Source organism: Pyrus communis, chromosome 13 (genome assembly GCF_041283825.1).
Source record: "Pyrus communis isolate YQ-2024b chromosome 13, ASM4128382v1, whole genome shotgun sequence".
Lineage (NCBI taxonomy): Eukaryota > Viridiplantae > Streptophyta > Magnoliopsida > Rosales > Rosaceae > Pyrus > Pyrus communis.
The window spans coordinates 16911405-16939028 of record NC_142577.1 but is presented as its reverse complement, the minus strand read 5'-3'; the positions used below and the strand labels follow the sequence as shown (position 1 = coordinate 16939028).

Sequence of the window (27624 nt, the reverse complement as noted above, 5' to 3'; positions counted from 1 at the left end):
ATTGGGAGGGGAGTCAAGCTTTTTACTAGCAGTAGGTCCTAACCATGAGGAAAATGCAATAAGTTTGATATCTATGAAAAGTGAGCAGAATTGAGAAATTCAAGAAAATAAAGTGCTTATTGGTAGACTTTTGTTTTTTCTTGCCCACTTTAGTTGGAAGAGTGGCCAGATGGTCAGAAGTTTGAGAAGTTTGGGGTCTTTTTCTTTTCCTAGTTGGAGTAGCTCTAGGGACGGGAAGATCATGTCTAGCCTTAGACCGTTTCTCTTATTCTAAATCAGACGATTCAACCACCTTGGGATTGGCCTGACGAGACGTTCCGGTTTCTACCTCAGGTCTAACCTCTGTCTCAGATTCGTTAAACATCTCATAAATGTTTTCAGCTTTCCCAAGAGTTTGGCTCGGGCATGCTTCTTGCTTAGTAGCTTCAGTAGCGGCTTCTAGTAAAATCATGGCATTAGCAGCCTCTTCTTCCTTTTGCTCGAGTGTTGTGGCTTTTGGGTTGCCTTGAGGTGCATAATGAAGGAAGCAAGGTTAGCATGGATAAAGATCATATAAATAAAGAAAATGAATAGCAAGATAAATTACCTATTAGTAGGAGTTGGTTTTTCTCGTTGATAACTTTCTTCCTGCTATTAAACTCTTCTTTCTTAGGGAGAAACTTGAAGAAAACTTGCCCGAAGAGCTTAACATGGGCTTCTCTGATGTCGCCGTCATACTTGTTGGACCATTTGGCCTCCCACCAAGTGGTAAAAAAGGCGGTACACTTAAAATTCAGAGTGGTAAGCTTATGAGCTATCTTGGTCATTACATTCAAAGTACGTTTACTTGCCCAAAATGTAGCCTAAGAAGGAGAAGGTAGGCGATATGAGGTTCCACATTGGATCGAATCAAAGAAGGGGACCAGGATAGCCTTCTCGAATCCTAATTGTCAACCACAGAAGTTAAGGTGGTAAACCTCTAGCCCACATTCATAGCTCGCTTGATCACTTCTTACTCCCCATGCTATATCCTTTTGTTGGATGTAGCTGATGAACTTTTCTTTGCAGAATCTGCTAGCATCCACCCTAAAGGAATCCTGGAAAAATGTTGTCCGAGAACCAATGATACCTCCTAAGCACAGAGGTACCCCACTCCAAGTCAATTATGGTTTTGCTGATCTTGAAGAAGTAGAGGTAAGAGAAAGTTGAATGGTTGGTATCTGGAGCCTCTATTAGAATTTGGGTTGGAGCGAGGATAAAGGACCATGCGGCCACATTATCAAAAGATTGCAGAGCTTTCACCAAAGGGATCCATTCCATCTTCACTCATTTGGATTTGTTGGGGAACACATGCGTGTTCAACTAGTTAAGGAGGAAATACATGTGTTCTTGGGCTTGGTCAGCAGAAGGCGTTGGCAGGCAAAAATTCTTCTTGGCAAAAGGAATGAAGCCAGTGAACAAAGACCCATAACTCTTGAAGGTTGTAAGATTATACTCCAAGCTCACAATGTTTTGTGAAGGTTTAGAACTTCCAGTTGGTGGTTGGGAAAAGGATGACCAGTCATGAGTAATGTCCACACATCTTCCCGACTACTTAAGTCTGAATACTTGAGCCATATCAAAGACGGTTGGAGTCATCGGGCCTATTCTGAAGTCAAATGAGTTAGTCTCATTGTTCCAGAACAGAAGGGCAATTAACAGAAGCTCATGCTTTATGGGAATGATGGTCTTGGACATCATAATTAACTCATAAATGCCATTGGCCATCCATTTCCCTTTCTAGATGGGTTTCATCTCGTCCACCCACTTTGACCAAGCTGCGTCGGTCACGAAAGGAAAACCTCTCTTGAAGTTTGACCACCTAACAACATAAATGCCCTATTCAGCTTCATAAGGACAATGGGTGAACCATTCCTTAGTAGGCATATTGCTTTCCATAGCAACAGGAACTCTGGTGGTCCAAGTAGGCCCTAGTGAATACACTTCACCTTATTCAAAGAAAATGTGGAGATTGAGGCCAGCCTAAGGATAATGAAGGCCATTGAGTCGACGACAAAAAGTGACAATCCCTTCTCCAGACTCATATGTAGTGTGTGATTTGGTAGCCATTGTTGAATTCGGTAGAAAAGAATGAAAAAAAGTGGCTAGAGTTTGAGGCAAGAAAGGGTTGAAAATTCAAGAGAATATGGTAGTTCGGAGAATCAAGTTTGTTCAAGGTAATGACCAAAAAGAGTAAAGTGGAAGTTATATAACGGGCATGTAGTTAATGTTGGAGATCGTGAGTTAGTGCAAATGTTTTTTTTAAACGACTAATTAAGTGGTGCTAATACCTAATTTTGGCAAGCAATTAATTTTAATCATTATCAATGTCTTGATTAGTAAACTTAACAATGATTAAAGGGGGCACTGTTTGGGTGGATATTTAATGTTGGGTTTAGTGCAGTTAAAGGCCCAAGAATGCAAAAAGTATGAGGAAATTGGGCTGGGACAATTGGTAGCCCAGGAAGAATTTAAAATCATTTTTGCCAAAGAATTGACAGCAAGCCTATGCAAGAAGTGACAGGTGACAGAGGGCATCTCACCCCCAGCAAAAAGCACTTTTCCATGGCATGGGTAGGTAAATAACAAAAGTAGATAGTGATTCACCATACTCTGGAGCCATCACAAAAAAGGAAGGCTTGGACAATCGGGCTAGAAAGTCTATAAAAACAATGAAGGACACAAGGAAGAGCTCTCTCAACCAATCAATCAAAAGACACTTAACTTTGCACTTTAACAACAAGAAACAAGAAAGCTTTAGTTTGTACAACCTTTACCCTTTTTAGTCGTAGGTCCATCATAGAAAGCTATCTTTTGTCAAAGTTTTAGAAGCTCTGCTACCCTTCCCTGTTTGTAGTATCAAATATCTTTAGTAAACCTGGTTTATATTTCATTTTCCAGGACTTCAGTCTCTGTAAAATACAAAGAGAAGTAGATACAAAAAGATGAACCTTGCTTGACAAGGTTGTAATCTTGCCCGAGTCTCCTTTGTTTGTACTTACATAAAGTAGATATATTGTTTATGCATCTTTCATTGGATCCTATGTCATTTTCAACTGCCTTCATTCAAGTATCATCTATCATTAATCTTGTCAAGCTAATCACAAACAGGTGATTTGTTTGTGATTACCCAAACTATATTTCTGGTAACCAATTTCCTTAATGTAATCACCAACTATGTTAGCAATAAACTTTTTCGTTCTTGTACTCTCCTTCACAGTTTACTGTCACTTAGTACTACAGTCTAGTGGTATTCTCCTTCCCTTGTAAGTGAGAGTCTTAGGTTTGATTCCCACCAAATGTGAATTTGAACCACACTATTATTAAGCCATTGTGAGACTTAGCTGACCCTTCACCTTAGTGTAGATAATATCATTTGTTAAAAATAAAAATAAAAAACATAGCCCCAACTTCTTAAGCGACCATGACAATAATAAGAGGTCTTCTTTGTGAATCCTTCCATTCATCAGTCATCACTACACACCCTTATATTTCCATGGAAACTTAATCTTTCCTAACTCTCACTCACAAACGTTTCTCTCCTAGATATGGCTTTGATTAATTGCCAATTAATTAAGCGTATATTTGTTTGGGCCGTACTTTAATTAACGGTTCCTGCAGTGGTAACGAAGGAAACTGACTTTCGGCCTCTTTTTTGAAATGCTCGAAACGAGTTTTCATCTCTCCGGGCCGAAGAAGGAGCTTGATGCGTTTTTCGAACTCTTCAATGGTGGTTTCAAAGTCGCGATCAACTGCCTTTCTCTCTTGAAGTAATTCGGCGACAATGGTCGGGGTAGATCAGTTGTCGCCCCTTCCTTCTACCTTTTTTGGCTGCCACCGGGTGGTCGAATTAGCTTGTGATTCTTGTCGTCGAGCCATGCAATCTATTCTCTGGCGACGACATTTTTGAGACTTAGATAATGCCGTATACAGGCTAGTTGGAGAATCATAACTGTACCAATGTTGGTCACGTGGCTTAGGTGGCTTGAAGGTTTTTTGACCCACCGATAAACTCGAACTGCTGGAGTTACGCGAGTAATAATCCTCATTATAGAATGACGCGTCAAAGTCAAGACGTTGTCTGATTGGGGTTGGGTCTTTTGCTTGTACTTGTGGGCCGAGTCTCTCAAACACTTGCTGTCGTTGGCCGGCACCGAGTTTCTTTAGAGGTTTTGTTGCGGCTGTGGACGACGGACATGAAGTTGAAGCCGGATGTGTTCTCTCTTTAGGTTCAATTCGTGTTTTACAGCGGCCGCACAAAACCATTGATTCATCAGTTTCTTCGGAACTAGAACCTGACATGGGTTCAACAATGGCCGGCACTGAAGACTCCATGGGTGGTGCATTTGAAAATAAATTAATCTTGAGTCTCGGCTGACCACCCTGCTTACAGACATGCTGTACTGGGACGAATTCGGCCTTCCATTTTCCTTTGTTTTTAGGGAGATGAGCATCCACCATACCAACTGCTGTCGAGGGGAAGGGATTGACGTCAACTGCCATCTGCTGATCAGAAAATTTTAACTTACCCTTCTCAATCCAACTTTGAATTGCATCACGGAACACGACGCAATTATTCGTAGCATGCTTGTTTGAATTATGGTACTTGTAATATGTTTTGTCTTTCAATTCTTCGGCCTTAGGAATGTTGTGTCCCGGCCGAAGTTTTATGATCTTTGCTACCAACAACTGGTCGAAAATTGCATCGGCCTTGGTGATATCGAAAGTGTAAACTTTTAATGTTTTAATTATCTCTTCAGAAGCCGAGCGGGTTTTGGCATCTTTGGAACTGATTTGAGCTAATACCTTGCAAATGTATGATTTATCTATCATTATTTCAGTCGCGTCCACACTGGCGTATTGGGGATCCTTGCTTTCGGCCAATGCGTAGCTAATCGTGAGATTCTTGTATATCGTTCCTCAGGATGGCGATTTTGATATTTTTTCCTCTCAGAGCAAATAATCATACTGCTCAACGTGCTGAGTAAGTTCGTACATATCTCGGATATTTGCCCCCAGAAATTTCTTTTTGTATTCCACGTCTAGGCCGTTTAGAGCAATTTTGACGAATTCAACTTCATGGAGAGGTACTCGGCACCAATTCCTAGCCGACTTAAACCTTGTTAAGTATTCCATTGGCGATTCATTTGAAGCTTAAGCCATTCTAGCTAACGATGAAACGGACATTTCCATCCCTAGTCGATAGAATTGTTCATGGAATTTCTCGACTAATTCCTCCCAACTCTGGACGGAGTTCGGTGGGAGGTTGATGCACCAAGCAAAGGCTGAACCTGTTAGTGAAAAGTTGAATAGCCGTAGTTTATGGAAATCGCTATTAATGTCTCCATATTACGCAGTGAACTGAGCGACATGTTCTAACGAAGATAAGGATGATTCTCCGGCGAAAAGACTGAAGTCAGGGATCTTAAAGCCTTTAGGGTATTTGAACTTTTCCACATAAGCCGGGTACGGATGGATAAACTTTGGGAACTTCGGCCCTTTTTTTAAGGCCGAGTCGATCATTCTTTGGACCTTGGTCATATTGACGGATGCTGCTTTTATTCCCTGGTCAGGCCCATCAGATATATTGCTTGATCCGCCTCTTTTTTCCAAGTCAATTGGTTGGAGTCGAGCAGATCCTTTCTTGGCTTGTAATGGAACATTCTTAAAAGGAAGTTGTCGAGGATGGCCGACGTGGCCATCTTCAAAGGCTTTACTGACCAATAGTTCAAGCATCTTGGTTTGTGTATCACTATTGTTTCGTATTGTGTCAAGCAAATCATTCATTTTCTGGCCAATCGATTGCTCGACTTGCCGAGATTGTTCATTAAGTCATCTTTTAAGAAACGACCTAGTTCGCGGATTAGAACCTTCCCTACCATCTTCGTCGCAATCTTCCACTATTCCTTCGACGAAAATGCCTGCCGTTTGGTTAGGAATTTCTGGGTTGCGAGGTTGTCCGCCGAGACAACTTTCCTTCTCTTGGCGTGTCGCACTTGTAGCCTCGGGTGGCACAACAATGAGGGAATTTTGTGCCTGAGACAAATCTTGTCCAGGGCCTTGTACTAGTAAGTTGGTTGTTGATTTTCCCATGATTGTTTTCTTTTTTACGGACCGTGTCTCAATGGTCATGAACTCCGAAGGTCTAGCACAAGGTCCCACCGGGCGTGGCGCACAGGTCAAGTAATTAATAAGCTAACTACGTCATTCGGTTGAATGCGGGGCGTGCCAACTCGTCGGCCGAGGAGTAAAATTTGTTGATGTTGAATTGAGCGCGTTGCTGACTTCTTTATCTTGCGACTGTGGCGAAGAAGGAACAAATCTCGGCCTTTGGATTCTCGAGCCTGAAGACAAGGCTACTAGTTCTGCGAAGTTCACGAATCATCGACGCCGAATTCGGTCACAGTGATTATATTCGTGAGAGTATAAGCACGCTGAATCGACACTAGATTATATGGACACAAGTATTCAAAGGTGATGTCTGTCTTGATGGTAAATGTGGTTCGACTGTCAGAATGCCGAACTCTGAAACCCACTTGGGAGTATCCAATCATAAAATCACTCGGCGTTCATTATGCTGAATGTCATAACTCGTAACACCTTACTTCGCCGAGAAGACTAATAAGATGATGTCTGCCAATAAGAATTCGGAAACCCTTCTCAACCAAGACTTGGATAGGTAACTAGTCGGCCTCGACACAATGCTGTTTATCCAAATTAAAGGTGCTTCTCGGTCGGCTGACTCTACGGCAACAGTGTTGTTTATCCAAACTGAAGATGTTCGCCGGTTGCCTTCACAGTGCTGTTTATCCAAACTGAAGATGTATTGGCGAAAAAAGAAAATGAAAAATCTCAAGTTGTTTGAGAGGTTTGCGCAGGGCAATTGTGTGTTTTTTTTTTGGAGCCCTGAATGATGCACTCTGCTATTTATTTATAGCAACAAAACCTCCCCAAGGTCAAGTTGAACCCGTATTATACTAGGACTTCTTGTTCTGTTCCAACTCTACCTTGACCAATCCTACTCCTATTAGGACTTTGAACTCACCCCTTTTTGGGACCATATTCATTGCTGGTCGAGAATCCAAATTGCATTAGGACCCCTTATCATATTAGGACTTCTTCAACCCCTCTTCTCATCCGAATTATTCCTTCTTGCGATAGGATTCGACCCTGAACGGCCCGGGACCACCAGGCAGCCCACATAATACACTCGGAAAAGCTTTGGGCCGAACCTACGCTTGGCCCAATAACATTTTGAGCCCAAACAATATTATATTTTTTTACCAGACAATTCCAGTCATGATATGCCGTTTATAAATGAATAAAACCCAACACCCCAAGCATATTTTTTGGTCAAAAGTAGTAGTTGCTGAAATAGTGAAGTGATGCCTAATTAACATGTGCTTACTAATGAGATTATTCTAATATATTATTAGTCTTTGGAAAATGATTGATGTTGATTGCCAATAAAGTCCAAATTATTCTGCTATCATCTTTTGGTCTACTCTTCCAACTTCGGCGGCTATAAAATGATCATCTTCTCTGATCACTAATACACACAAATACACTACTCTGTCTGATCGTATCTAGTCACAAACGAAGATGGCAGCTACCAACACAAATTACGATCGCAAAAGTGAACTAAAAGCTTTTGATGACACAAAAGAAGGTGTTAAAGGCCTTGTTGATGCCGGCATAACAGTAATTCCTAGAATATTTCATCACCCGCCGAACTTGGATGACAACCTCGATTCAGAAGCCAGCAGCCAGTTTAGCATTCCGGTCATAGACCTTCAAGGCCTTGAACTCGGTAGTCCAACTAAGCGCAAGGAGATTGTTGCGAAAGTCGCAGAGGCATCGGAGAATTGGGGATTTTTTCAGATTGCAAATCATGGAATACCTGTTGATGTTTTGGAGGAGATGAAGAATGGGGCACGTGGGTTTTTTGAGCAAGACACTCAGGTGAAGAAGGAGCTTTATACTCGTGATCAGTCCAGAACTGTGTTGTACAATACCAACTTTGATCTGTATAGTGCACCGGCCGCTACTTGGAGGGATAGTTTTGGGATTTACATGGCTCCTAATCCTCCTAAGCCGGAAGACTTGCCAGAAATATGCAGGTATGTTTGTTTGTGTGTGTGTGTGTGTGTGTGTATGACATGCATGATAATTTTTAATTCTTTGCTATAATTGGAAATTAGTTTGATTCAGCAATAATCCATCCTAGATGAGATTCGATCACGTATTGAATTTTGGTAGTTAATAAATACACTTTCAAGTAGGATTTCATTTGTTTCCTGAAAGTTTTATATGCCCCCGTTGAGTGGTTCTCGAAAAATCATTTCCAAAGTCAAAAAATCTTGCTTTTTGATTAACAATTGTCACCAGTGAGATTTGAACTTAATACCTACTCCAACAAAGTAAAGAGTGACTGTTGATATACCAAACGATCATGTGTAAGATCGGAGAGATACAATTAAAATCACGACACACAAGCCGCTCAGCTTTGTTAAATCTCTGTCATATAATTGTTACTCCAAGAGGAGGGATTTTATAATGCTTGATTTTCTGCGTTTCAACTTGTAGGGACGTACTGGTTGATTATTCGAAGCAAGTAATGAAGTTGGGGAAGTTGCTGTTGGAGTTGTTGTCCGAGGCTCTTGGCCTAAAGCCAAGTCACTTGAATGACATAGGTTGCAGTGAGGGGCTTGCGCTTCTAAGCCATTACTATCCTGCTTGTCCACAGCCAGAATTGACAATGGGCACCGCCAAGCACGGCGACGCTGTCTTCCTTACAATCCTTCTGCGAGATCATATTGGTGGTCTCCAAGTTCTTCCTCAGAACAAGTGGATTAATGTTCCTCCTGTGCCTGGGGCTCTTGTGGTTAACATTGGGGATCTTCTACAGGTGAGTACAAACCAAATCTGCACCGTTGACTTTCTAATAACAATTTATAAATCTCACAGCAATAATAATTACTTAAATTAGAGATGAAAAATGATACAGAGACGACATTTGTTAATGTGATAGTTTTGATTGTTAATGGTGAGTTAGGGAGTAAACAATTCTGATTATTAATCCCAATTGGATGGACAACCGTGTATATATTAATATTGTCACAATACAAGCCAACTAACTTCAAAATTATACCAAGTGTTATCGTCTCTTTTTTTTTTTTTCTTTTCTTCTGTTGAGTAGCATTTGGCTCCTTGCTTTAACTATGTATGTATAATCATAATATGCACAGTAATATTGAGCAACTTTATTAAGAAAATATTTAGAAAATTCTGCCTTTTAAAAAGTATTTGTCTCCTTGCTTTAAAGTGAGCATGTATAATAATATTGAGCAACTTTATTAAGAAAATATTTAAAGAATTCGGCCTTTTAAAAAAAAAAAAATTCAATTCAAATATAATTAGATTATTTAGGCACTATTAATATCCTTTTCTTTCTGGTTTTTTTTTTTTTTTTTTTTTTTTTTTTTGCGGGGGGTTTTGTAAATACATGTAGAATATGTAAAAAGTAACTTGTATAAAACGTAAAATTTATGTGTTTTATTGAAAAATATGTGAAAGTAACTTGTATAAAATGTAAAATTTATTTGTGTGCGTGTATAATAGTGTATTGCTAATTGAAGCTTTAAAACACATTTAATTTATCGAAACATTAAAATGTTTACGGAAAATGAAAGTACATTCCTCCAATAACAGTTGACGTGGGCCAGGTTTTCTTTATGGGGTGCACACCTTTTGTTAATTTCTGTTTATTGATCTTCTTCAATTCATCCGATCCGACGGTCGAAAACCAAAAAAGTGTAGGAGAAGTAAAAAGCGGAGTGTGGATATCACACCCCTTCTTTATTTGTTGTGTTCTCTAGCGACTATATTAGAATTTTCTCTCGTGTCATCAAGATTTTTGAAAGAAATTTGAGAAAATCTTATAGTAGTATTGTTTTAGAATATGCCTCAAATTGTTGTATTTAGGCTCCTTGTTTTGGTTTTAAAGTTGAATTGGGTTTCAGCTCATATCAAATGATAGATTCAAGAGCGTGCAACACAGAGTATTAGCAAGCCGTGTAGGTCCAAGAGTATCCATTGCGAGCTTTTTCTTCACCGGTATGTTGCCGTCGACAAAACTCTTTGGACCGATCAAAGAGCTATTATCAGAAGACAATCCTCCAAAGTATAGAGAGACCACTGTGAGGGATTACTTTGCTTGCGTCCAACTCAAAGGCCTTGATGGCACATCTGCCTTGCCTCAATTCAAGCTTTAAACTACTGCTATATATATTCCGTAAAGTGTTGAAATCTGCCGTTCTAAATTATAAAATAAAAATACATGTATGGTGTGTAACATTACTCTTTTGGCCATATATATATATTGGTTGTTTTGACTCCTTGTAATAATTCAGTTGGTAAGTTGGTAGAGAAATGTAATTTAGTAAGTTGTACATCATTGACAGCTGTAATGGTTATTGAACAATAGTTCATTATTCAGATTAAGTTTTCCACCAACAAACCAACTTGAAGTATTAAATTGAAGTTATTAGGATCAAACCTTGGATCTTGAACTGTCAAATATTATATGTCTTGAACTCTATAAATATGTCAATATATACTCATGTGATAAACAACTGTCATAACTTATTATATTAATATTGAAAACGAGCAAATTCAGTGACTTTCTACAAGTACGTTGCTTAATTTCTTCCAGCAGCTTCACTACTTGTAAGGTACTCCTTTGCAAAAGTATACACTACCTTTGATCTAAATCATCTGACATCCAGTAAACCAAGATATGGTAGCTACCAGCACTTCAAATGAAGTTCCAGACAATCATAACAGAAAAAGCGAAGTGAAAGCATTTGATGAAACGAAGGAAGGTGTTAAAGGCCTGGTTGATGCCGGGATAACCCAAGTTCCTCGGATTTTTCATCAACCACCAAAACCGGGTGATCAGTACTGCATCAGCAGTTCCACCTCTGATTCAGAAGCCAGCCAGTTCAGCATTCCAGTCATAGACCTTGAAGGCCTTGAACTTGGTAGTCTAACTATGCGCAAGGAAATTGTTGCAAAAGTTAAAAGAGGCATCGGAGACTTGGGGCTTCTTTCAAATTTTCAACCACGGAATACCTAATGACGTTCTAGAGGAGATCAAGGATGGCGTGCGTGGGTTTTTTGAGCTAGACACTCAAGTTAAGAAGGAGTTTTATACTCGTGATCCCTTAAACCTGTGGTCTACAATAGCAACTCTAATCTTTACTGTGCATCCGCGACTAATTGGAGGGATACTTTTATGTACTACGCGGCTCCTAATCCTACTAAGCCAGAAGACTTACCACAAGTGTTCAGGTATGTGACCTGCTATATAACTGATAATGTTTATGATATTAGTGTGAATAATCTGAACTAATCGATCCCTCTTCAATGAATTAGTGAGATGGTTTGATCTTGAATATCTAGGCAACATTCCTCCTCTGATTAATATATAAGAATTCTTTTACGGTTTTTATGCATGAGTTGTTATTAGAGAGAGAAATATGGAGAACAACTTTGAAGTAGGATTTAAATCGTTTCACCAAAAGTGTTATTAACCCCAGTAAAGAAAGGGCCATAGTCATAGTTGCATTTGCCACAGAGATCACGTTATGGTTGGAATGTATCAGTTTATTTAGGAAAATAAATTGAGATTTGATTTGATTTCGTATTAGGGTATTTTTGGTATTTTCGCATTAGGATTGCTGGTAATTTAGTTTGAGAAACAAGTCAGTCACACTGTAGTCTTGTCAAATTATATAGCCGTCTAGGTGATTTGTTGTCTTTTCTTTCGTTTCACCTAATAAAATTTTATATTCCGTTTATTCGTCATTTATAGAGTCATGCATATACAGGAACATATAAGTGATGGTGGCTGATCTTTGGCTATTTTATTTTGAATGGATTGGATCAGTGGCAAGAGGTTCTTTCATAAGAAAACTAATGAAAAAAATATGAAAAGTTTAAATGTTAACAAAAAAATCAGGTACTAATTTTATTTAATGTTTAGGACAAAGTCTAGCACTAAACAAATCCAATTAAAATGATCCAAACACTGATTTTTCAATTTTACCCCTGCCTTTACCGTTTATTATCTTTCTTCCTTCTCTCTTCGACTCTGTCTCCCCCCATTTCTTCGTGAGATCTCACTCTTACAATGCAATAAATTTTGGAAAATCAAGGATTTCACGAAACCTGGCGATTCGGGGATGAGTTCGGTGCATCTCTAATCAGATTACACAAAAGTTGAAGAAAGAAATGAAAAACACACATGGGTCACTATAGAATTCGTCGATGTCGTCCTAGTGGCTGTTGGGGAGACTTTCTCATCAACCAAATTACAGGGAGACTTACAAGTACGATCATCTCTGCAAGAGCAGAGGTGACTTACTCGCTCACTTTGAGAAGAGCTTCATACTGGGCAGGTTCTAATTCATCCTTGTGGTTGTCAGTGAAGGAGAGGAAAGGAGAGGTTGGGGAAAGTGAGAAAGGGAAGAGAGAGAAATGAGGGAGAAAGAGAGAATAATCTCTACGACGGAGCAACTCAGTTTGCAAATAACTTACGATGAACTGAAATCTTCCTCCCAATTTCTACAGCCAACATCTCACCGCATGCCTTGAGAACAAATGGGTACGTAAAATTGTCCACTTTCAGTCCAAAACTAAGTATTTCACGGTACAAAACCAGAGACTTGAAGCCTTGAACGGACATCCATTGCAGGCATATCCCCTAATCATGAAATTCCACAGGAACAAGTTTTTCAGAAAAATCCCATAAAAAATTTGCAGCGCTTGGGGCATTTTACCGCAGTACGTAGAAAGGGGCGGTGAACGTGACAGTGTGGAGGTTTTAGCCGTGAACGTGACAGTGTGGAGGTTTTAGCCGTGAACGTGACAGTGTGGAGGTTTTAGCCATTTGGTAAGAATTTGGTTTTAATGAGGGATCGGAAGATGGTAATTGTTAATTCTCCCTTTACTTCAAATGTTGCAGATCCATAAGAAAGAGGTGTTTAACTTCATTCGTTTGTATATTAGCAATTTTTATATATTTGTAGTTTGTAACCATGATTTCACTAAATCTCTCTGGCTTGAATTCTTTATTGTTTTATCCTTTCTATGTGAGATTCTATCTAATTATTTATAATCTTTGCATTCTTATTCATGTGCTTAGAACAACCATTTATTGATTATTATTTTTCTTTCAGTTCCAAGCATTTGATGAATTAAGGCCAAATCTCTCGATCTCCCTCTTTATCGTGCTTTCTTTCAATTTCTTGGTATGCAATATTTCTTTGCCTGGAATTTTTGATAATATTATTTACTATCATTATATTTTCTTCTTCTATATATATAAATCCAGAAGGCAAAAATTTTAAAATAACCATAATCCAAAAAAACTCTTATTTGATTCAGATTTAAAAAAAAAAAAAAAATTTCAATTTGTAGTCTTCTAGCAAAACAAAACTACCACGTAAAGGGATAAAAAGGTAAAAACATGGGAATAGAGTTTTTTTTTTTCTTTTGGTAGAATGGCTATAGAATTTTGAACGTAGGAGAAGACAAGATAAGAGCAGTGAGTTGTCTTTGGTGGAATGGCTATAGAGTATTTTTTGGACCCGATTTTACACTATCGCCCCGAGCAATCAAGGCTGTAGAGTGAGTAAAATTTTGAGCAGTTGGATTGGAAAAAGATTTGTCTAGATCATATTATTATAATTTTAATAATCATGATGTTATCTAAGGAATTATTGAAATTTATTTCTAAAAATGTAGAGATAATTAAAGAGTTCAAACGATTGAAATGCTATCGGATCAGAAGATCAAAGATAAGGCTCAACTGGTTGTGGGGACTTATTTTCAAAGTTTGATGTCAAATCACATGCATCTAGTATAGATAGCTTTTTGAAGTTTTTAATTGCAAGGGGACAATTCCAAACGTGCCATTTACAAGAGAATTATGCAATATGGGGGATTATATCCTAATGCATGTTTCTCGGGTTAGTTCTGTGCATGTGGTTCAAGTGCCGTGCAATAATGAAGCGTCAAAGGAGGTGTTTGGCTTTGATTACGTGTGGATGGAGGAAAACATGTGGTAAAGCCACATCACCAAAGATCAAATACAATCATTTGAAGATCAAGTCACGTCAAACTCATGGGAGTTTGAAATTGGACTCTACTCGAGGATCAGGCTGTGCCAAACAAGTACATCAGTCCTATAAATATAGATGCAATGGCAACGGAAAAAGCCCTCCAATTAAACACACAAACTGCCATGCGCAAATCCTCGCTCCACGCAAAACCTCTCAAACACCTTGAGATTTTTATTTTCTTTTTCGCCAACACATTTTTCAGTTTGGATAAATAGCACTGTGAAGGCAACCAGTGACACCTTCAGTTTGGATAAACAGCATTGTTGCTGTAGAATCAACCGTCCGCAGAGCACTTTTAATTTGGATAAATAGCATTGCGTCGAGGCTGACTGATTACCTATCCAAGTCTCGGTCGAGAAGGATTTTCGAATCCTTATTGGCAGAGGTCATCTCATTAGCCTTTTCGGCAAAATGAGGTGTTACAGATTACTGGGCTCGGCACATTGAACGCTGAGTTGTTTTATGATTGGATACTCACAAGTAAGTTTTAGAGTTCGACATTCTGACGGCCGAACCACATTCACTATCAAGACATACATCTCTTTTGAGTACTTGTGTCTGTATAGCTTGGTACCAGTTCGGCGTGCTTATATTATTACGAATATAATCACCGTGACCGAACCCGGTGTCAACAATCCGTGAACTTCGTAGAACTAGCAGCCTTGTCTTCAGGCTCCAGAACATGAAGGCCGAGACGTGTTCCTTCCTCAACCGCAGTTGCAAGATCAAGAAGTTAGTAGTGCGCTCAACGCAACATTAACAAATTTTACTCCTCGGCCGACGAATTGGCACGCCCCGCATCAACCGAAGGACGTAGTTATCTTATTAATTACTCGGCCTGTGCGCCACGTAGGCTTGGTAGTTTTTAGGGTTAACAAGTATTTAGGGTTTCCATTTAAGTTCGTGATATGCTTTTCAATTATTGAATGATTTATTTCTCCCTCTCATTCTTCTTATAGGGAAATCTGTGTATATGGAACGATTATTGTTGAACTTGATGCCTGTTTCATTTGGAGAATAGTCATTCTGACTTTTCTCACTCTAATTCCTTTTTACTATTCATATTCCTTTTCCATTCTCATTACATGTACGTAAATGTGGATCGATTTTTAATCATCGAAATTCATATGTTTTGGCGGTTCTTAATCGCGGTGAGAAGATTGAGATGTTGGTGGATAAAACTAATAATCTTCGCTCCTAGGTTAGTCCATCGATTCAACTAATACCATAAACTCCATCGATTCAACTAATACTATAACTCCATCGATTCAACTAATACCATAAACTCACCTGAACTTACCTGGGTGTCCTACGTTCACCTTTGCATTTCAAAGCATTCACAATAATTATGTGCAGGTAATATACATATGGATATACCTTGATGCAATCTAATACTCAACCATGTCATAACATTTTCAATTATATACATATCTATATATATATATAATATGACATAAAATGCATAAGCTGTAACGCCCTACTCCCGAACTATTTATCTTCGGGGATAATCATCGGTGACAAGCCCAACTAGACACTAGTTTAATTAACCATCATTACTTACGTTTCCTTACTTTAATTTCTTGATTCTTCACACATTGATTTATAACCAACATTTAACCACCAACACATAAGGTTAAATCTCACATTTTACACCAATGTCCCTCACATTGTTCAATTCCCCCAAACAAAGCTATTGTCTCAATTATTTAATCTCACTTCTTGTATGGTTACATCTAACGTCTCGTTAGACTGCCTACATACCCTAAACAGGGATCTAACCATTCGTAGTTCACGTATGTACTTCTAAACATTCACAGAAATTATATGAAAAATTCAACTTATAAATGTTTGTGGAGATGTCAATCTTATATATATATACACGATAGAAGAGAAAAAACCCACTCACCTCAAGTCTGCGCTACAACTCCCAAGCACGAATATCAAGACGTCACGAACGATCATCACCTAAAACAATTATTCAGTCACGTCTCAGAACTCTTATCCATAGAACTCGTAATTTACATAAAACACATTCCAAGGACGTTCTAGAATGATTTGAGATCCATTGACCAAAAGTCAACCTTCGGTCAAAGATCAACGGTAGGGTCCACGACCCTACGTAACTCAATCCGGAAGATCCGCATTTCGGATTTCCAATTCAAAACTTCTAAAGATCCACATTATACTTCTAGAATATAATACTAAAGTTTCATTACGATCCAACGGTTGGATCTCTGTCAATTGCTGATTCAAGTGGCGGTCAACATTCTATTTCACGAACTTACAAATCCAATTTGGGAAGATCCAAACGTCAGATTTCCAATCCGTAAGTTTCTAATATCCTCAAAAATTACATACCATAATTTATTAAAATTTGGTGATGATTTAACGGTCGGATCGTCAATTCATGTAAGAACCTCTTAATGGCCAACTAGGTGGTCAACTATGAAACTATATTAAACATCATAATTTCACTAAACGGATGTCAAATATGGAATCAGAGCTTAAAATTAGCATAGGAAGGTCAGGTGGACTCTCGGCCCACGCGCCGCCGCGATTCGCTGGAAAATTCCACTATTTCTAAAAATTCTCAAATTTCACAAAAATGAAGATCTCAAAGAGAGGAACAACTTTCATACCTGACACAAAGTCCAAAAGTGGACGTAAGATGGTCAAGTTTTCCCACGAAGTCGGTGGGTGCCTAAAGCTTCCCGGTGTCGATTCGTCTTCTACGGTGGTCCAATGGGGTCAAGGTTGGTTGAGTTTTGCTCCTGGGATGATGGGCTACAAAGCCCAAGTGGTGGCATCGGCCATTGCTTTGCCGATTTGCCGGAAAATATCGAAAAGAGTGGTCGGAGCATTGTTGATTTTCGTCAACTTTTGTGGCCTCCAACTACCACATACCATGGTTAATCAAGGTGGTTCTTGGGTAAGTTTTGTAGAGGGGAATGAGAGCTTCAAGATGGTGGTGGTGGAGTCGAAAAACTCCACCGGAGTTGGCCGGAATTGGCCTTAGAAAATGGGTGGTCACACTGGTTTGGGCACAGGTGCACAGGGAGCTTTTCCTTTTTCTTTTTTTTTTTTTTTCCTGATTGGCTCTCCCTCGCTCCCTCAAATTCGGATTGGTTCCTTCTTAATGTGCCTAAAATCTGATTGGCCACTTTCCCACAAGGTGGGAATTTAAATAATTTATAACTAAACTTTAAATAATCATTTTCAAACGTCCATAACTATACCGTTATAATCCGGACTTGCAAACGGCTTTTTGCTTATGAATTCACACCAACGAGTACCACGAGGACATGCTAAAAGACTAAGTCATACGTCTTTCTAGATGATGGTCAACGGAAGTCAAAGTCTTTGCCTCTAGGGCATTTTCATAAATTCATGCCTTTAAAATTAATAAAAACGTAAAATTTGAGACGGGTAGTCATAAAACATACTATGAAGCCAGAAACCCTATCAACTCCATCTTTAGCAATTTTTAATCAGATAAATTGTTCAAACAAATGTGATAAAAGTCAGTGTATTTTGTGGTACTGTAAGGAATATATATATATATATATATATATATATATGAATTCTTACTCTTCAACTTAATGTCATAGATTAATTGTTTAATTTATTCTCTTACATTATTATTTGATTCCTTGAAGTATTTTTTACCTTTATTTTTTCCTAATCTCTTTGAATGTGCTTCCGCACGGATAAACAGCCTTTATTTTATCACACATTTTACACCCAACTTAATTTAATTCCAATACCTTTTATTTGTAATTGTATGTTGTATTTTATTTTTAGGACACCCTATGAGAAAGAAAACAACTACCACAACACGTCTTAAGGGGCGCGTAGTGCCCGTGATTAGAAAAGGCCAGCGCGTGCGGAAAGACTAGTATTAAATAAAATAATGATTAAAAAGCTCAACTAGCAAATTTGAAAAAAACCTAAACATTAAATAAATTTTAAAAATGTTAAAATAACATTAAATAAATTTTAAATGTATAATTATAAACATTTTTATATACAAATCAATTTGCATTTTTAACAAATTTACAACTAATCAAATACCGTATTATCCATGTCTCCTCTATCGCAAATGATACTAATGCCATGATCTTGATGACACATATGCCTCGACTCGTTTCAAGCTTTGAACAATGCCATGATCTGTACTAAATTATAAAATACCTGATTGTAATCATTTACGGTGATTTGTTAGAGAAGTGTAATTAAGTTGATGATTCCTCCTCTCAACAATGTGAGATTCATTCTCAACACGTTCTCTCCTGTGTGACAAATTTTCAAGTCTAATATGTGGACAACATAAAGCAAGTGACGTGGAGCGCATGTAGCTGTTGACATAAAGCAAGTGACGTGGAGCGCATGTAGCTGTTGGGCTTCACATGAGGGACGACCTGGTTCTGATACCATAAAGAAAGTTGAGGTTCCACCACAAAACCAATTTACAATATGGGGAATAGTCCAACTTTTTATAAGCCCATACAAAATCCATTATCTCATCAATGTGCGATTTATTCTCAACAAGTTTTCTTATGGTGATCAATGTGGAAATGATTTCTAGTCTAAACTCTGGCAAAGGCATTTAGAATTGCTTTCTTTTCTAATATGGTTGAATGGAATGTGAATTTGACTCATTTCCAAAACTAAGTATTTTGGAATGGAAAGCTTTTAAGAATTCCATTTTAGTGTCCGGAACAAAACTGGAATTGAGGTGTGGAAATAATTTGTCATTTTCGTTTTGTGAATCTCGGAATTGAATGAAAATTCCCCACTTCTCCTACATTACCCTTCCCTTTGCAATTATACATTTGCAATACTACAAAAAAGTCAAAGACAAAAAAATGCATATATAAAGTAAACTCCTAACAGCTACCACAAGCGCAAGCACCTTCGTACTAGCACAAATACCCCAGTACAAATCCGCCACAAAGATGGCACGCACAACATACTATACCTAGGCACATGCAATGTCATCGCGGGCCAGCGAGACAACAAAAACCATCCCTGAAAAGCAAAGCCACATCACTTGCTAGGTGAGACATCACCCGTTAAACGCGGCAAATACAAAAAATCCCTAATCCAAACCGGAACAGACCTTGGACTACACCGTGTACATATTAGTGAACTCTGCAAAAGGAGATCTCCGACTCCAAACCCAGAGCTTCAGAGGTTTTGGACAAGGAGAGTCTTAAGAATGGAATAGCAGAATGAATAATCTTCTGTATTGATTCATTAAAATATACAAAGCTAGGCTAGAGTTCTTATACAAACTGTAGAGATACAATCACATCATGTAATTCGTACAAATCAGCTAAGTAAATATTTTTACAAAGGAAAAGAATAAATCACTGATAGTCAACGATCATCATGCTACTAAATAGGAAGGAAATCATTCATATCATTACACTCCCCCTCAAGTTGGCGAGTGAATGTCAAAAACCGCTAACTTGCTCAGCATAAAATGGAGCTGTTCTTTTCCTAAGGGCTTCATGAATATGTCGGCAACTTTCCTTGAAGATTGAACAAATTTGGTGATTACCTTTCCTTCATGAATTTTATCTGGAACAAAATGACAATCAATCTCTATATGGCATGTCCGCTCATGAAAAAACAGGATTAGCAACAATGTGAAGAGCCGCTTAGTTATCATAGTGTAAAATAGTAGGGCCCATTACATAAAAGACTTTGTAAGCAGGTGAGCTCACAACAGGCTGTAGCTATTGAACGATACGCAACTTCTGTAGAAGATAATGAAACGATCTTTTGTTTTTTGCTTTTCCATGAAATTAAAGAATCCCCGAGGAAAACACAATACATGGTAGTAGAACGTCGAGTCACGGGACACCCCGCCCAATCAGCATCACAAAAGGCCTTCAATCCTAACAAACTTTGTGAGGAAAACAAAATACCTTGGCCTGGAATGTTCTTCAAATATCTCAAAACACGTAAAGTTGCATCATAGTGAGTATTGCGAGGATGTTCCATGAAATGACTCAACGTATTCACTGCAAAAAGTTATATCGGGTCTAGTAATAGTTAAATATATCAAATGTCCTATCAATCTTTGATAGATGGACGAATCATGAAGCAAATCTCCTTTATCAGGAAGTAGCTTCAAATTTTGTTCCATGGGAAAGCTAGCGGATCGTGCTCCCAAAAGAGCCACATCTTTCAAAATGTCTAATAAATATTTTCTTTGAGAAACAAAGATCCCCTTTTTTGAACGAGCAATCTTTATTCCTAAAATTATTTAATGGCTCCTAAATCTTTGATGTGGAAGCATTTATTCCAAAAGGATTTAGGAGCACTAATAGCCGTCATGTCATTACTTGTGATCAAGATATCATCAACATAAATAAGGAAAGATGTGAACGATTTACCAAATTTTCTTGTAAAAAGGGAATAATCAGCTTTGGACTGCGTATACCTAGCTGCACGAATAGCCCAAGAAAACTAAAAAAACCATTGCCGAGAAGCCTGCTTTAATTCATACAAAGACGTGTGAAGACGACATACCAAATGCTCATTCTGTCTCTGAAGGCCAGGAGGTGGAACCATACATATATATATATATATATATATATATATATATGTATGTATGTATCCTCATGGAGATCACCATGTAGGAAGGCGTTGTGGACATCCATTTGATGTAGGGACCAGCCGCAAGAGCAAGGAGACAACGAAAAGTAACCAACTTTGCAGTAAAGGAAAAGGTCTCTTGGTAATCAACACCCTCAAGTTGAGTGTAATCCTTGGCCACTAAATGAGCTTTGTAACGCTTAATAGTGCCATCAGACTTGTGCTTGGTTTTGTATACCCAACAACAACTAATAGGGGTCTTGCCAGGTGGAAGTGCAGTCAAAGACCAAGTGGCATTAGCTTCTAGAGCTTGAATCTCTAAGGCTATGGCTTCTCGCCACCGAAGATCTTTAGCAACCTCTGCATATGTGTTAGGTTCAACAGGGAGAGTAATATTGGCAATAAAACTTTGTAAGATGGAGAAAGATTTTTATAAGACATATACTTGCATAAGAGATGGTGAGTACCTTTTTTAGAGGAACCTGGAGTCGATGCATTGAGTGGGGAAGACAAGGAAAGCAAACATAGTCATCAAGGTAAGCAGGTCTACGTTTAGGCCTATCAAAATGGCGTATGAGGTGTGCAATAGGTGGACTAAGTGATTGAGGAGGGCTATGGGTGACCGTTTGGTCTGGGAAAGGTGTAGAAATGGAGTTAGATGGAGTCTGAATGTCGACTTGAGTGAATGGTGAAATGGACTCAACGTGAGTGGGTGAAGTATCAATGTCATCATGAGTAGGAAGAGGCAAGACAGGTTCTTGAAGTTGGGTTAATGAAGGAGTGGTGATAAAAGGAAAATTAGACTCACAAAAAACGACATCTCGGCTGGTGAACACTTTATGAGTATAAAGGTCATACAAGTTATATGCTTTTTGACCAAAGGGATATCCTACAAAGACACATTTTCTGGCTTGCGCATCAACTTTATGAAGAGGGTGAACGTTGGTGACATACACTAAACACCAAAAAGTATGCAAGTGTGCATACGATGGAGGACGACCATAAAGAACCTCAAAAGGTGATTTATTGGACAAAAGTGGTGTGGGTGAACGATTTATGAGGTAGATTACAGTAAGGACACAATCTCCCTAAAAATACAAAGGTAAGTGACTTTGAAAACGTGGTGCCTTGGTTACTTGCAAAATATGACGGTGTTTTTGCTCAACCACTCCATTTTGTTGTGAAGTATATGTGCAAGAACATTCAAAAATCACACCACTCTCGGAAAAGAAAGAATGTAGGGACAAAAATTCACTACCATGATCAGTTCGAATTTTCTTAATTTTGTGATGAAATTGAGTTTCTACATAAGAAAAGAAAGTTTTAAGTAACTGTTGTATTTTAGATTTATGTCTCATCAAAAAGAGCCAAGTTGTTCGAGAAAAATCATCAACAATTGTTACGAAATATCGAGCCCCATTATATGTAGAAATTTTGTGTGGTCCCCAAATGTCACAATGAACAAGCTCAAAAATGTGTTTACTGGAAATATGACTTAATTGAAGAGTAAATTTAGTTTGCTTTGCTAATGGGAAACATCACAAGGTTTATTTGAATGACAATAAACATCTAACAATTGCTTAGCTAAAAGGTGGAGTTGTTGTGGAGATGGATGACCAAGACAATGATGTCAAGAAATGGAATTAACGCAACTGGGTGAAGGTGAAGTGGGTGCAGCTACAGTTTAGTTTGGTGATATAGTAAAGACCTCCACGTTGTCTACCCCATCCAATCATCTTTCACGTATCCAAGTCTTGTAAGACACAAAAATCCAGAAAAAATGTTATGGAGCAACGAAAGGATTTTGTGAAATGACTAACGGATATCAAATTAACCAAAAAAGTGGCAATTCATAATACATTAGTCAATGAAAGTTTGGGATCAAAAGTAAAATTGCCAATACTACTAATTGAAACCCTTTCACCAGTCATAAGTTTTACTGGTGGCAAAGATTTGTTCAAATTAGAATTTGATAAGGGAAGCGCCGTAACATGATCGGTGGTGCCACTATCAATTATCCACTCTTGTGAATGATGGGAAGTCAAACCTGTGATTGCATTGGTTTGTGCTTCATATGGCAAACTTCCAGCCATCATAGCAAAAAGTTGTTGAAGCTGTTCAGGAGTAAAGGTCATCAGTGTTGTTGATGTAGAGGAAGAAGCTGAAGAAGTGGTTGTTTGAACATGGTTGGTCGCTGGTTTTCCTTCCTTATCGCGACCCTTTCCCTTGTTCTTTTAATGGAGACGATGGTCCTCGAGATATCCAAGGAGCCGGTAGCAAGTCTCCTTGGTATGGTGGTCCACATCACAATAATCGCAATGTAATGGCTTGCGAATCCCTTGGCTACCACGGTTGTGCTGATTACCTTAACCACATTGAACTGCCATGGCTGCTCTTTCCACACTTGGTTGTGTGATGGCTGCAATTCCACGTTGCTTCTCCTCTTGGCTAACCATTGAAAAAACTTTGAGCACTGAAGGCAATGGCTTTACAAGAAGAATCTGACCTCTCACTGCTGCATATGAATCATCATGCCCCATTAGAAATTGCATAACCTTATTCTGCTCCTCTTTCTTGTTATGATCTTCCATGGCGCCACATGAGCAGTTTTTATGGCTGCCGTAAGAAGATAATTCATCCCATAAACCCTTCAATTGGGAATAAAAGTCAGACACAAACATTTGATTTTGAGCGAGGCGTGCAATGTCATGTCGAATCTCAAAAGTTTAAGGGACGTTGTCTTGCAAAAAACGAGTCTTGAGGTCCTCCCAAACAACATGTGCAGTTTCTGCATAAACTACACTGTTTGATAACCCAGAACTCATAGAATTCAAAATCCACATAAGAACCATGTCATTACAGCGCTGCCAAAGAGCAACTTCAATTGCTTTCTTGTCTGACAGCTTATTCACAAACCCATCACCAAAACCAAACTTGTTCTTTGCGCTAAGGGCAATACACATTGAATGAGACCATGTGCTATAATTGTTTCCAGTAAGTAGAGTGGAAACAAGCTGCATCCCTGGATTATCAGGGTAATGATTATAGAAAGAGCTTGAGGGATCGTTCGATGCCTCAACTAACTTGGCGAAAAATGACGACTTTTCTCACAAGAAAAATCGGAAAAATAAATAAATAAAATAAAAAAAAGAAAGAGAAACCAAGGAAACAAAAAAAACGTCCTAGGATCTTGGACACTCTAGTACCATCTTAAGAATGGAATGGCAGAATGACTAATCTTCTGTATTGATTCATTAAAATATACAAAGCTAGGCTAGAGTTCTTATACAAACTGGAGAGATACAATCACATCTTGTAATTCCCACAAATCAGCTAAGTAAATATTTTTACAAAGGGAAAGAATAAATCACTGATAGTCAACGATCATCATGCTCCCAAATAGGAAGGAAATCATTCATATCATAACAGAGAGGCTTTAGCATTCCGTCCAGAATGCAACTGTCATAACTTATTGTGATCATATTGAAAACGTGCAGCCTATACGTACTCTTTTGTCTCTACAAATATGTTGCTTTCTTCCAACTTCACTACTTGTAAGGTAAACTCCCTTGCAAATATATACAGTAGTTCTGATTTAAATTCTCTGATTCCAAGATGGTAGCTACCAGCACTCCAAATGAAGTTCCATCCAATTACGATCGAAAAAGTGAGGTGGGCTTTTGACTAAACAAAGGAAGGTGTTAAAGCCTCGTTGATGCCAGAATAACCCAAGTTCCTCGGATTTTTCATCAACCACCAGAATCGGGCGATGAGTACTGCATCAACAGTACCATCTGTGATTCAGAAGCCAGCCAGTTTAGCATTCCAGTCATAGACCTTGAAGGCCTTGACTTTGACAGTTCAACCAAACGCAAGGATATTTTTGCGAAAGTTAAAGAGGCATCAGAGACTTGGGGCTTCTTTCAAATTGTTAATCACGGAATACCTAATGGTTTTCTGGAGGAGATTAAGGATGGGGTGCGTGGGTATTTTGAGCTAGACACTCAAGTGAAGGAGGAGTTTTACACTCATGATCCCTTTAAACCTGTGGTCTACAATAGTGACTTTGATCTATACAGTGCACCCACGACGAATTGGAGGGACTTATTTATGTGCTATATGGCTCCTAATCTTACTAAGGCTGAAGACTTGCCAGAAGTGTTCAGATGTGTATCTGATCTATAAGAACTCATTTACTGTATATGCATGCGTTGTTATTAGAGATGTATAATAATACTAATATGGATAACAACTTTGAAGTAGGATTTGAATCGTTTCACAAAAGTTTTATTTACCTACCCTCGTAAGAATTTATTGGAAAATCAACACTACTAAGAAAAACGGGAATCACAATTGCATATTGTGGCTTTCAGTCATCATTAGACACGGATCACCCCTGCTTTGGCAAACTAGCAATAGAATCAAGGGTTTTTTAACTTTAATCCTTCAAGAAGATTGAAATTTAAAATAAACTTGGTGTTAGATTACATATTAATTATAATCCCTTGATGTGTCCTTAATTCAAAATAATTAATGTGCATTTTATTTAATGTATCACATTAAATATTTAAATTTATTAACATACAAATTTTAATTTATTTTTTGACCAAAAAAGAGTTTTCTAATTTATTAATTTTATTTAACATTCTTCAAATTTGAAAGACTCAATTAATGTACCTAAATGTTAGTACCGAAATGTATTATATTGAACTAACGTGTTTAAATGTTAGTACCGAAATGTATTATATTGAACTAACGTGTTTAAATGTTAGTACCGAAATGTATGTACCTAAATATATGCACCGAATTGTAATATATTAAATTAATGTACCTAAATGTGTGTACTGAAATGTATGCATCGAAATGTGTACCTAAATGTGTGTACCGAAATGTATATATTGAATTAATGTACCTAAATATTTGTACGAAATGTATGTAACGAAATGTGTGTATCTAAATGTATGCACCAAAATGTATTATAATGAATTTAATGTACCTAAATGAAGAAGACAATGCATGTGACATCCCACATCGCCCAGGGAAGTGATCATTATATGTATATTCCCATCCCTTCTTAGCACGAGGCCTTTTGGGAGCTCACTGGCTTCGGGTTCCGTAGGAACTCCGAAGTTAAGCGAGAAGGGGGCTAGAGCAATCCCATGATGGGTGACCCACTGGGAAGTTGCTCATGAGTTCCCAAAAACAAAACCGTGAGGGAATGGTAAGCCCAAAGCGGACAATATCGTGCTACGATGGTGGAGCGGGCCCGGGATGTGGTCCCCCCTGGGCCGGGATATGACAATGCACATCGAAATATATTGTATAACAAAAATTAGTTTATCTAAATGTTTACAACAAAATATATTACGATAAATGAAATGAAAATGAAAATTATAATGAAATAAAATTAATACATTAAAAATTAGAAAGAAAAAGAGAAATAATTAAAAAATCAAAATATAATTAATAAATGATGTTATTAATACAACAAGAGACTCAAATTAGATTTTGATCTTACTTATGGTTTTAATTTAAAAGTCATGTTTGCCAAGGATTAAAATGAAATTTTCTATAAAATCAATTCACACACGCATATATATATATAGGACAGGTTACGCAGTCTGTGGGTGATCTTTGGCAATTGACTTTACATTATCTGTCACTATTTTGATTAAAGGCCACGGATTGGATCAGCAAAGTTCAGAATCTGAAAACTGAAAAGATTTATTCATTCTCAACATACAATCTGCTCAACCCACCATTTTAGTTAAATCTCTTCGTGAAATCATTTTCACGGCAAGAGAGGGAATTTTCAAAATGCTTGGTTTCTTCCGAGAATAACCATACTAGTAAAGCATATGAGATATGTGATAGCCTACATGCTTTTCTGTTTTTCAACTTGCAGAGACATGCTAGTTGAATATTCGAAGCAAGTAATGAAGTTGTCGAAGTTATTGTTTGAGTTGTTGTTGGAGGCACTTGGGCTGAAACCGAGTCACTTGAATGACATAGATTGCAGTGAGGGGCTTGTCATGGTAGGCAATTACTATCCTTCTTGCCCACTACCAGAATTGACTCTGGGCTCATCCAAGCACGCCGACAATGATTTCTTATCTGGGTTGATGTCCCACTTTGAACTTTGGAGCATCAAAACCGGTCAGAAAAGCATCCTTCCCCATTTCAACAACCACGTGTGTGGTGTGACCCCTCTCCTCCACCCCTAGTCCCCATCACTCACATCAGCCAAGAGACTAACAAACAAAGGAGACCATCTTTTATTCTTTTTTATTCTTTCCTTTCTCCATCTTGAATATAAAAATTTAAACAATCAATAGTAACTTGATGTTGAATATTGACAGCCCATTTTTCTTTTTTGGAAAGATCAACTTGATGCTAGCTGTCCAAACGTGATTGGATGAAATTAAAATAAATTAAATGGGAAAGTTTGAGGGTGGTCACGTGAGAATGAAAGGATGAGAGAGAAATTCATTTTCTCATTTTCTTCCTCCTTTCATCTTCGTCTTCGCAAGAACATAACTAGCAAACTTAGAAATTCCAAAACACACTGCACTCATCCTTTCTCAAGTTTGAAAACAGAAAAAAAATTGAAATTCCAGATCGTCTAGGCCAACCAGTCGGCCGCCTAGGACGCCCAAGGTCCGCCCAAGCCGCCTCAGCACCCACCTAATTCCTTCCTCGATTTTTCTCCCGATTAAGAGTTAATCCCAGCGGCTGGCCACCACCCAACGCCTATGCGGCCGCCTAAACCGATTTTTAGAATACTGGTCAGAATAGGAGTTCCCATCCACCATCT

The 27624-nt window shown here is 38.3% G+C and overlaps 1 protein-coding gene and 1 pseudogene across 1 annotated transcript; both read left to right on the top strand.

Annotated features, from left to right (window-relative positions):
* The first annotated feature begins 7532 nt into the window (after nucleotides 1-7532).
* On the top strand, nucleotides 7533-10555 carry LOC137736679 (1-aminocyclopropane-1-carboxylate oxidase homolog 1). The gene is made up of 3 exons (XM_068475912.2): nucleotides 7533-8138; nucleotides 8605-8926; nucleotides 10041-10555. Exons 1-3 carry the CDS (start codon nucleotides 7621-7623, stop codon nucleotides 10290-10292), a joined length of 1092 nt encoding a protein of 363 aa, XP_068332013.1. The 5' UTR covers nucleotides 7533-7620; the 3' UTR covers nucleotides 10293-10555.
* Nucleotides 10556-10643: 88 nt separating this feature from the next.
* Nucleotides 10644-27034, top strand: LOC137736120 (1-aminocyclopropane-1-carboxylate oxidase homolog 3 pseudogene; annotated as a pseudogene).
* The last annotated feature ends 590 nt before the right edge of the window (nucleotides 27035-27624 follow it).

Excerpts from the sequence above, each read along its gene's own strand:
- LOC137736679 (XM_068475912.2), top strand. The coding sequence starts at position 7,621 with ATGGCAGCTACCAACACAAATTACGATCGCAAAAGTGAACTAAAAGCT. Across the intron at positions 8,139-8,604 it reads GACTTGCCAGAAATATGCAG|GGACGTACTGGTTGATTATT; the intron begins GTATGTTTGTTT and ends TTCAACTTGTAG. Across the intron at positions 8,927-10,040 it reads ACATTGGGGATCTTCTACAG|CTCATATCAAATGATAGATT; the intron begins GTGAGTACAAAC and ends ATTGGGTTTCAG.